The sequence below is a fragment of the Typha angustifolia genome, chromosome 11, assembly GCF_048772165.1.
Source record: "Typha angustifolia cultivar Huaian chromosome 11, ASM4877216v1, whole genome shotgun sequence".
NCBI classification, from domain to species: Eukaryota; Viridiplantae; Streptophyta; class Magnoliopsida; order Poales; family Typhaceae; genus Typha; species Typha angustifolia.
Genome location: NC_133249.1, coordinates 4,820,042 through 4,831,247, shown reverse-complemented (window position 1 = coordinate 4,831,247; position 11,206 = coordinate 4,820,042). Strand labels below are relative to the sequence as shown.

Below are 11,206 nucleotides of genomic sequence, written 5' to 3'. Positions count from 1 at the left end.
TATTGGTGGAGTCGAGTGAGATGATTAAGATAGAAGGCTAAGCCTTATGCTTTGCAAGTATTGTCACTGAGTTATAGCGCACATAAGGGTGTATGAAATGCAATCTCTATTGATCTCCAACTCATCAAAGGAGTTTTCATGACTGTAAAGTTGCAAAGCTTTTCTCTGATGGCTAAGATATGCTGTTATGATTATGGAATCATCAACTTCTGGTGTTATGTCTGACCATGCTTTAAAATCCCAGTTTTCTGAATAAAAATCTAACTTTTACTCATTTGATTGACAGTTGCAGGCCTGTGTAATTATGGACAATTCAAGTCAGTAAGAACTGTCTCAGTACTTACCTGGGCCATGGAAAAAGATATGGATGTAAGAATTGAAGCACCACTAAGGCACTAAGATTGCTTGTAAGTGATTGACACATAATTAAGTAGTTAAAATTTAACAGCATCATTATTTTACACGACTCGAGGTGATTCGATCGATACTCTGGGTATTGTGCTGAAATTTTGCATTCAATTTTGAAGTTTGTCAGAGTACCTTTGGGCTCCTGAAGGAATTCAAGGACATGAATTAGTCGAGCTTTGTCATATAGTACTGAAATCTTCGCCATGAGAAACTCTTTGTTATGAAAAGATCAAGAAACTAGAAGGTTCGCATGTATGTCGTATCGCAATCATTGCTTTCGCAAACTCTCAAAATCAAGACACACAGAGACAGGATGTAAGGGGAGGGGAGAAAATAAGATTATCTTCTACAGGGAATGGACACCAGTAATTGCATTTACTAGTGTTCATACCACTGGAAGAGAGAAGAAGTTCTTTTTCATCCTTTTGTCACTGTCACCTCATAGTTCCTGACCACTTTCAATAGATATGCTGCAGTCTATCCATTGAAACAGCTTGTCAACAAATTACACCTTCAGTACCAAAACTGAGGACAATAGAGGCATTACCAAAAGCCTACTTATTAGTATATTTTCCAAGTTGATCTAATGCAACGATAGCCTAAATTGACAAGAGTCCATAGAAGAAAGAACAAGAACAACAAATGAAATCTTTATTGTTTAACAAGTATAACATCAATGTAATGCTCTTTCTCTCCAAGTATGTGATCTTTATATTGTTGCCTGAAAGGAGTCAAATAGCTCTTCGGTGCGATAATGTTGCTAGTGCTCATGGACTTTATCATGTTGGTTGGCCATTCCCACTTCAAAGTTGGTGATCTTGCGCTGTCATGTAACATCAAACGCGATATGTAACTCTGTAATTGGCCTGCAAGTGATGGTGTTCATGGAGACTGTAGAGAAATAGGAGATGATGATCAACTTTTGAACACTGCTGCTGTTTGCTTTGCAAAGCCAATCAACTATTGAGACAGCATCGATCGAAAACAACATCGATATCCAGATCGCTTTTACGATACATATGTTGTGCTCGTGCAGGCAGGAATGTTCAAAAGAGAAATCATGTGGCCACCCAGAATGATAGAAGATGTCTCTTTGGAGCTGTCTTTTTGAAAATCACATGTTGCAAAATTACTTAACCTTTGATTAGTGAAGTGTAATTAGAAGCGAAAGAAGAATACCATAAATCATGTTGATATTTATGTATCAGACTATAAACACTTGATGCTAGTTGATGGAACTCCTCTCTTTTGGTTGATGGGGGGATAGTGGTGGAGACTCTTTTCTTCTTGTTGAAGTAGTGGTCAAATGGAAGTGGAATAGCTTAGGTAGTCTAAAAGCAAGCATGGAGAATAGGGATATGGGATACTGTTGGATAAGTAGTGATAAGCCAACTTAGTATTGTCTGGCTGAATGATTTCCACATTGGTCCTCTGGATTGGACATTGCAGACGAACTCACTCGCTTATTTAATGTGAAATTATGACAAAAAAGGATGTATAGTATTCAAAGATTTATTTTGCTAATAGGAGAGTTAAAAAAACTATTTACAAATAAAAACAGGTCACCTTGTAGAAATATAAAAATTCAAAATCTCTAGGGCTTCTACTCGCACTGTCGGACAAAATGCAGGTCGGTGATCGGAAGAGAAATTAAGCATTATATGCAGTGTGTGACTCCTTCGAGTCTCTAACAATAGGTATCAGAGCTAATAATTCAATCGAAAAATAAATTTTAGGATAAAAGCTTAATCAAGAATAGTAAGTTGGATGCGAAGAAGAGTGGATATAGATTTTTGAGTCTTCATCTAATGGCTTAAGAAATTGAGTTGGATAATGGCTTAATTTTATTAGAACCTCGTTGTCCGAACACCCAGTAGACTACTACAAGGAGGAAGAGTAGATCGTTCGCAGCCCATTAGCATGAATTTTCTGGGTAGTTGGTGGTTTGGGCATTCCCTCGTTTCTTTAGGTGGTTGACTAAAGCACTCCTGTCAGATCGAATTAAAGTCAACGAGTTGACTCTTACAGATGTTGTCCTTGAGTTGATGGAGCAGTTAGGTTTTGACCAACAAGCAAGTCCTGTCTCAATTATTCTTTTTAACTATCCTCAAACTTAATATTAGAATAGTTATGTTTCAATGTAGCTATAAATAAAACAATAAAACATTGATAAAATTAATATTTTATTTTTAAATAAAAATGCTAATAAGTTCAACATTTATATTTTTAAGTTAATAAAATAAAAATGCTAACATTATTGGCATTTTATTTAGAAAATTTTAAATGAAATGCTAAGAGGTTCAAATAAGTATGACTAAATTTTTTTAGGTTGTCACATATAAAATACTGATAAGAACAACGTATTATAATTTTTTGTAAAGATTTTTGGCCCCTTAGTAGTTTCCTTAGCTCGTACCTTGCTTCGGGGGTTCGAGCTTCTATCAAAGTGTCGAAGACAGTTTGATACTTAGATGGGTGGTGGACTCATTCGCCGGCCCACTTCAATATCTATTTATTTTTTATTCATCTATGTATATGCATTCTTTTATATTTTTGTAGTTCATTTGTATTCCGCATAAGTTAGTTACCGATCCCAACCCCGGCTAACCTAATTCTAGAAAGATACCTAGAACTTAGATGCTTAAACTTCGATATCATGTAAGATAATTAAGTTGATCAAAATCTTTTATTTGTCCAAGACAACAGTTTTAATATTCATACTTTAAACACTAGTCTCATTTGGTGGTTAGTAAAATTTTAACAAATGAACTAATTATATATATATATATATATATATATATATATATATATATATATATATATATATATATATATAATCATATAGGATCTGCTTAGGTACCATGCCAAATGTAAAGTTTGATTAAAAAGTTTACGGAACTTTTCTGAGCTGGTTCAGAAACTCCTAAAATAATTCAGTAACCAAACATCTTTGTATCTTTTTCATATCTAATTAAGTTTACTCTTAAAGAATTAAGACTAAAAAATAAAACTAACTAATCCAGTTCAAAGTTTAGTCTCAAACCAAACAAGACTTTAGGAAATAAATCAATAATTTTTGTTTTAAGAGAAATTTGATATGTTCTTTCATTGAATAATGACTTGATACACAAATAGAATAGATAGATAGAGTGACACCCTTTGACACAAATCTCAAACTTAATTACAATAGTAAAACAATACAACAATGAAAGTAGAGTGCTAAGCACAAAGACAAAAGATAAAATGCAACAAAAAATATAACCTTAAAGGGTATGCCGGTGCAAAAGACCTAAGGTTAACTTGTGACTCCATTGTGATTCAAAAGTTGAAGATACACGATCCGACATAACCTAAAGAGCTAGAGAAGAGTTTCCATACAATAATAACAATACTATTATAAAGAAAACATGAAAACACACAAACATTCATAAAAAAAAAAAAAGATATGGGCAGAGTTGACATTGGCTAAGAGTTACCAAAAACCCACCTTCATAGAACCACCAGAAATAGACGAAAGCAAAGATTCGTGGGGGCCAAAGTACCCACCGATGGTATTTATCTATATAGCAACACTATGGAGAGAACTAGAGCACTACTAATTATATTGTAGATGAATCATGAGTTATAAAAAAAAATAAAGAGAGAAACGCTGGAGAGTGAGACCGAAAGCGGAAGACAATATGAGCGGGACATAGAAAGTCTTCCGAGGCTATATAAGTGAGGAGAAAGTAGGTGGTGGAAGAGGGAGGTGAGGTAAATCAACAATGTATATAATTATTTTTTCTCTTATTTCATTATTAATTTTTTCAAAAAGAAAATTTATTATATATTTTTTCCCCACTCGCATTAAAATACAATATAATTCTCCAAAAATCTGAAAACTGGACCAGGGGAGACCACTCAACCTGTAATCCCCATCAAATCCCTTGTGGGTCCCAGCCCATCCAAGATTCCGGGCCCACTCCTGCGGTGGGCCCCGATAATGGTCAACTCTTGTCGTGTGCCACGTCATTCTATGATGATTGGTGTGGGCATATAATTACCCCTCTCTTCGAAGTCCGACCCCAATAAATTCTTCCACCCTGCCCCTCTCTCCTTCCTCACCCACAACTACTTCCATCGCCATGTTCCATTCTTCCTCTTCCTCCTATAGCGATTACGCCCTTCACCTGAACGAGACCATTCATGGCTACTTCGACGCCGATCTCTCCTTCCCTTATCGCCTCACCTCTTCTCCGCCTTCCTACCATCTCCAAAGCAACCCATTATTCTCCTCCTCCTCTTCTTCGCCTTCCTCCTCTTCCTGCGACTCTAACTCCGACCCCGTGAGGGGTGTCTTTAGCTCCGGCGACCTCCTGCAGGTACAGAAAGTCTCCTCCTTTCCACCGACCCATCTCCCAAAATCCCATTTTGGTTCGCTTTTCGGGATGGAAAGATTGAAACTTTACCTTTTACTTCTCAAAAACTAATCACATTTTGATACCTTTTCCGCTGTAAGAATCTAATCTTTGGCTTTGATAACAGAGCACGAACACTTTGCCGGCTTCTTCCGAGAGAGCAACTCGCTACAACGCGGAGGAGAGGAAGGAGAGGATCGAGCGGTATCGGAGCAAGCGAAACCAACGAAATTTCCACAGAAAGATCACTGTCCGTATCCTCTCTCCCTAAAAATCGTCAAAAATCGATTCAAAAGCATTTGGGTTTCTTACTTCTATGTCTATTCCTCCAGTACGCGTGCAGGAAAACGTTGGCGGATAGCCGACCGCGAGTCAAAGGTCGGTTCGCGAGGAACGGAGAGGGCGAAGGAGAGGCAGCGGAGAGCGGCGGCGGCGGCGGCGTAAACGGCGGCGGGTATGACGAATGGTGCTGGCAAATGCAGGAAGAGGAGAACTTGTGGGCTAACTTTGCTGATGTCGTCTCCATGAATCTTCTCTCTTAAAAGTTACAGAGAGGGAGAGAGAGCGCGCTTTAATTGTCTTCTGGTGTTATTAGCTTCCATACAACGAAGTGCGGTTGGAAAAAAGCCAAGTTTTTTTTTCAACATGTTTCGAGTTGACGTTACTCTTGGAATCGCTATCAATTAATTTTAGTGGGAGTGAGTGGGTCCAACAAAAAATAAGTCAACGGACTGACGGGTCGTCAGTCGTAACACATTGTTCATGCGCTTTGGAGGTCGAAGGGATCTGAGAAAAAGAACAGCCACTTTCCCCTTCTACCATTTTGCTATGCTATAACACCATAGAAATACCTTCTTCGAATTTTGAAGATCTACAATTAAATAGATCTATTAGCCTTCCGTTATTTAAAAGTTATCATTTTTAAATATACTAAATTATCTTCATAAAAATTAAAAAATAATTCTTAGATAAACTGAACTAAAAAGGTTTTTGTCTCGTCCCATTTTTAACGGTATGACTTATAGTATGAACAATAACAATTTCAAACCAGTCTCACTTGATGATGTGTTTTGCTATTATAAATTAAGAGTTGTTCTTAGGATTTCTTAGGATTTTCGAACATATTATCTAAATTTTTTCTCTAACTATAGAAAAATAAAAAATTAATTTTAAGATATTTGTTAACGGTATCTAATATAGCTTTTTAAAAGTCCGGGGGTAGAGAGGCAAAATAATACTTAGGCAAGTGTACATGGTGGTATGGTATAATTAAGCCCAAAAAAATTGGATCTTTCTTATAACACTTTGGGAAGTTATCTCTAACTTATGCTTTTAAAGAACAATTACACAGATAATTTATGCCCATCTTTCCTAAAACACTAACATTTAGTTTTCACGGCGTATTAACCCTCATAATTATATAAAACCTTCGAATAGTTATACCGTTAATTTTTAGTTATAAATTATTTTATTCTTATTTTACAGAAAAGATAGAAAAAATTTAAGAGTAAAATAATTATTTGACGTTAAATAAAAAAATTATCATTTGACTTTTTTTGTCGGCCGACAGTGAGATATCGGAATTAACTAGTCAAGAGGGTCAAACTTAAAACCGCTCCATAAATTCTCATGCATGATTCATGAACTTGCGTTAGAAATTAATCCAAAGGAAAAAGAAAGAAGATTTTGTCTCCAGTAACAAAATCCAGTCAATTGATACTCTCATAGATGCCATATTGGAGATATTAGCATTAAAAAAAATCTTAAATTTTAATAATTGCAAGATTGGACTCTCGTGCATATATTTTAAATACTAATATGTATCTCGTATAGAAAATAATTGCATTCAACTTCTAAGAGCCTATCTTTGCAATTACTAAAATTTAGCCCATCATGTATACATGTATGTGAATCCTTCCACTGGGACAGGGTGCCTTTCCACATACCATTGGCTTTAGAAAAGGATGACATCAACAATAAGTCTTATTCCTCAATAATGTTATGGAGCTGCAGAGAGTTGATCTCACCCATAACTGCAGAGAGTTGATCTCATGGAATCTTACTTTAGGCAAAGGCTGTAAAGGCTATAATAGTGTCTTTAAGGAAGCCATGCATGGAGGCTCTCTAGGGTTTGTGGCCACCTGGCTCCTTGTTGGCCTCTAAGGATGAGTACCCTCTCCATTAATGCAAATTGCTATGACTTTGTCTTAGTTGTCTAACCTATAAGTATTGATAAAAATCGACTTCATTGTCCTGTCTACGAACTTTTGAATTACAAAGAGTATCTTTAATCAAACTAAAGAAATACCGCAAGTTGCAAACGCAATTAGGAATCTATATATTCTGAAAGCTAGTGAGAAAACTCAGAGAGCTTTCTTGATCCTTTTATATCAATTTTCTAAACAAGACTAGCATAAGTCAAAGATTACATAGGCTACACAATGAAAAAAAAATGTTATTCAATTTGCACAAACACAACTTTTTTGCAAGTTGGCCACCTACAAGGTAAAGCCTTCAGGTGGAAGCAATGAGTCATCAACTTGAATAGTAATCTTGCTTTCCTCTCTTGTTTTTCCCTTTTTATGTAGAAAGTCATAAGCAAAAGGCACCATATGAGCAACAAAGTGAACCTATGGATGCTAATTTTGACAAGCTACAAGAAGATATGATAGGAAACACCCACTTAGGCTTTTAGCCCATCACAAAGAAGATCATTCTTTATGTATCTAAAGATCATGTTACTTTATGCATGATTAATGAAAATATAATCGCAGCCAAACTTGATAGGTTGGACTAGGTATTTCAATTAGTAAATAGGGTTTTAAAAATATGTTGAAATTCTGTGTAGATTTTCAGAATCAGTCCTCCAAGAATGGAATCTAACCACAAAAAGTACTAATCATATCGAATCATACAGCGTAGAAGTATCAGAGAGTAACTAGAATCAAGTGACGAAAAACATGCTAAAGATTAGCACACGTAAAGACACTTTTACAGGGTCAGTATTAAGGAAGTTCCTTAGGTTGAGAATGGGGACCATATGTGCGACTCCTTTTGCATCTCAATGTTCTCAGCAGATAAAAGAGCATAAAGATTAAACAGTTGTATGAATTAAGTAGCTTAGCAAGTAAGCTCAAATATATTTTTCTCAAAAAAGTAAGTTCACAAATAGCACCAAAGAAAATAAAAATGAGATAATAATTCAATCATAAGAACTATGGGTCAAAAAATTGATTGCCGCACCTATCCTCTTAGCTACAGTCAGCCTTCTTCAATTCAGATCAGGCACAAGAATGGAAATATCAAGTACTAGTCTTCATCTTTCTTCGGCTTTCTGTAAGTTTCTTCAAGGTGCTTTGCCACAAACATCCATGTATTTATGAGCTTCTTTATATTGGGGACGTTGTAATTCTGAGCAACGTATATGCCGCAACCAGTTCCCAACAAAAATGAGAAGCTGCTCCTGATTATCCCCATTATCAGCTGCTCTGCAAGAAACTTGAGAGAAAAAGTAATTAGTTGCTTCATCAGAATACCTCTATGCAAAGTTCATAGTCGGCAATAAGGAGCAAATATGAAACCCAATCTGAGTTTTAGGCTACGGAGTATGTGGCGGCCATGAAATGGTGCAGATCTGAAAATTTCTTAGTTATCTAAATTCACTGAGACCAGCAAAAGCCAAAATTGCTGAAAGCCCGAAACTATAAAATTTAAACTCCTCTTACCATGCCAAGACTGACAATGAAATTAACGCTGAAGGCTTTGCTGCAATAGAACTCAAGTTTATACTTCCACCTTCACAAGGTGGAAGTTTTTGAAACTTTCTTTTACATATAAAACCACAGATATCATTGTACCTTCAGAAATAGTCTGTGGTGAATTAACTGTTGAAATTGGAAATATAAAATGGCCTAAGTAAACACCACAAATTTGAAGAGGAATGAGGCACTCAAATAAATGAGTTAAATCAGAGTGGAACTATTGTGTTGGTTTTATGATGAGTAACTGAAGACAGTGTGTCAGAAACTCCTCGGATATTAATGAACAGATACTAGTTGGTATCAGCTAGCCTTAAGAATCACAATCAATCAAAGAGTTTAAGCTGGTCGCCATCTTATAGGTTTTGTATGGACCACTAAAATTTTAGGCATAAAAGACTAGATTGTAATCCTACTTCTCCACTCTTCTTTTCTCATAGCTTATTCCTCCAAATCCCATCAGATTCCTACTCATGCATATGCCATACAAGTCACTGCATTATGTTGCAAGAATCCCACTATCTATAGCTTTCAATTTGATCGTTTTGCGCTACCCTGTTCAGAATCATGTTTCACAATCAATTCAAAAATCGGAACTTTGACCAATTTCGCTCAGTCTCTTTGATTTAGGAAAATAGAAAGAATAAGGGAATAGGAAATTTAAACGCTACCAATGGCTTCGACAGATGCAAAAAAAATTACTGAACAAGGGATGTATCAGCAACCGTCGTCGCTCATGACGAAAAAAATAGATCGAAGCAAATGATAGAACGACGAATCCGTTTCACCACGAATTTTGAAGCTTACCTACGCTTTTGCTTCTTGAAGAGATAGGAGGGTTCTGTGTGCCGCCTCGCCCCTTTTGATCGACTAGTGCTGCTTTCGCTGTATCGGAGCCGGAGAAGAAGAGAGGAGAAGCTTCGAGATTCGGTTAAACGCAACATGGAGCCGAGGCCGAAATATAAGTGAATAAATAAATATATTTTAATTGAATTTAACATCTTCCGTTGTAGTCTAGTTGGTTAGGATATTCGGCTCTCACCCGAAAGACCCGGGTTCAAGTCCCGGCAACGGAATCTTTTTTATTTATTTTTCTTTTTCAATGTAAATGTATCCTTTAAAAGAAAATAATAATAATAATAATAAATTTTGCATTTAGCACCCTATAGTTTTACCTATTTATGATTTACACTCTATATTTCTAATATTTATAAATTAAGTTTTATATTTTTACTAAATATTTGTAGGAACCTCTCTGTATTAGATTGACACTAGTACTATTATGGCAGATAGAAATATTCTGTCCACCGCCAAATATTCTTTGCTAAAATATTAATAATACATCTATTCTTTTCATTCTTCTTTTCTTAGTGCATAATAAGACTAAATCTAAAAGTCAAGAGAGCATATTAAATCCAGCTAAATATTAAACTTAGTTCATTAGCTATGGCCTTTCATGGCTATCATGGCTGTTTAAGAGTTAAAGCTTCATGAGTCGACTTAATTAGGCTCGATATATATATATATATATATATTTAAGGCTTGATTACATTAGATATATGCTCAAGAGGAATCCTAATCTACTTATCCATAGCTACCCAATTAGCTTCATTTGACTCGTGCATCACTATTGGGGTTCTTATGAGAGTCTCTTTATTCAACCCTATCTATGAAAATGGATAGATATCAACATATAAGAGCAAATAGATAGGGCAACGGCGACTATACCTAGAATAGATGACAAAGTTATCCTTTTCTTATAAGCATACTATTCTCACTGCACTTGCTTCGTTAACATCACTACCTCTATGCTGTCCAACTCTGACCATCCAAAAATGGAAACCAATTTGGCAATTGGTTCTGGGCTTCATCAAGGTCGTCATGTTCTAAGGAACAAGTCGAATGGCGTGGAGCCCACCGGGAAGCTTAGCTCCAATAGGCCCACATGGGGTGGGATGCGGTGGGACCCACTTGAATAGATAAGGTGCGAAGGAGAACAAAGTTTAGCTGTTCCCTTCGTCCATTGTCTCATTCAAGTGGTCGGTTGGTATTTACCTTGGACCGAAGGAAAGGGTAAAATTTTCATAAACACCCTAACTGTATATGTAAAATAACTTTTAATATTATTGACTAATTTTCTTGACGACGGTAAAAATGAAAAAAGGAACTTAAATTAAAATCAAATAAATTTTCTTTTCAATTTTCAAAAGTAATGAAATATTAGCAATTCTATCGGCTACTAGATTTAGGTTAAAGTTAATTAAGTTGAGGTACATTTGAGATATTAAAAGTACGTAAAAGTTGAAGGATAAATATTCATATGTGAGGACATGAATGATATAATAATGACAAAATACAGGGTGATTTGATAAATTTCTTACTTTTTTTTTAAAGGAAAAATGAAGGCCACGAAGGTATTCACATGATTCTTATTCAATCTGGTCAGGAGATACTTTTGTTTCACATGAAAACGTTAAAGGTGTTAAACTGACAGCATAAAATCTTCTCAATAAGAAGAAGAAGAAGAAGATTTGGGCAAACGGCATATATTTGAAGTGAAGAAAAGTAATCGAGTTTATAGCACTGGCTAGAGGATCACTCTGCTGGACTTTGAATCCAAACAAAGATGTCTGGAGACAAGTC

At 35.8% G+C, this 11,206-nt stretch overlaps 2 protein-coding genes and 1 non-coding gene across 4 annotated transcripts; 2 read left to right on the top strand and 1 right to left on the bottom strand.

The window, feature by feature from the left end:
• Positions 1–4,498: 4,498 nt before the first annotated feature.
• LOC140771085 (uncharacterized) lies at positions 4,499–5,549 on the top strand. Its single transcript, XM_073112473.1, has 3 exons — positions 4,499–4,769; positions 4,933–5,055; positions 5,138–5,549. The coding sequence occupies exons 1-3, from the start codon at positions 4,533–4,535 to the stop codon at positions 5,345–5,347; spliced, it is 570 nt and encodes a 189-aa protein (XP_072968574.1). The 5' UTR covers positions 4,499–4,532; the 3' UTR covers positions 5,348–5,549.
• A 2,358-nt stretch (positions 5,550–7,907) lies between these two features.
• LOC140770889 (uncharacterized) lies at positions 7,908–9,508 on the bottom strand. 2 transcript variants are annotated; one of them, XM_073112211.1, is made up of 2 exons: positions 9,371–9,508; positions 7,908–8,303 (listed from the first exon to the last, which is right to left on the bottom strand). In XM_073112211.1, the coding sequence occupies exon 2, from the start codon at positions 8,280–8,282 to the stop codon at positions 8,115–8,117; it is 168 nt and encodes a 55-aa protein (XP_072968312.1). In that variant the 5' UTR covers positions 8,283–8,303; positions 9,371–9,508; the 3' UTR covers positions 7,908–8,114. The 2 variants fall into 2 exon arrangements, with proteins under 2 accessions (XP_072968312.1, XP_072968313.1); XM_073112212.1 differs by having other exon boundaries at positions 7,908–8,293.
• A 58-nt stretch (positions 9,509–9,566) lies between these two features.
• On the top strand, positions 9,567–9,639 carry TRNAE-CUC (transfer RNA glutamic acid (anticodon CUC)). The gene has a single exon. It is a non-coding gene; the product is annotated as a tRNA-Glu (tRNA).
• The last annotated feature ends 1,567 nt before the right edge of the window (positions 9,640–11,206 follow it).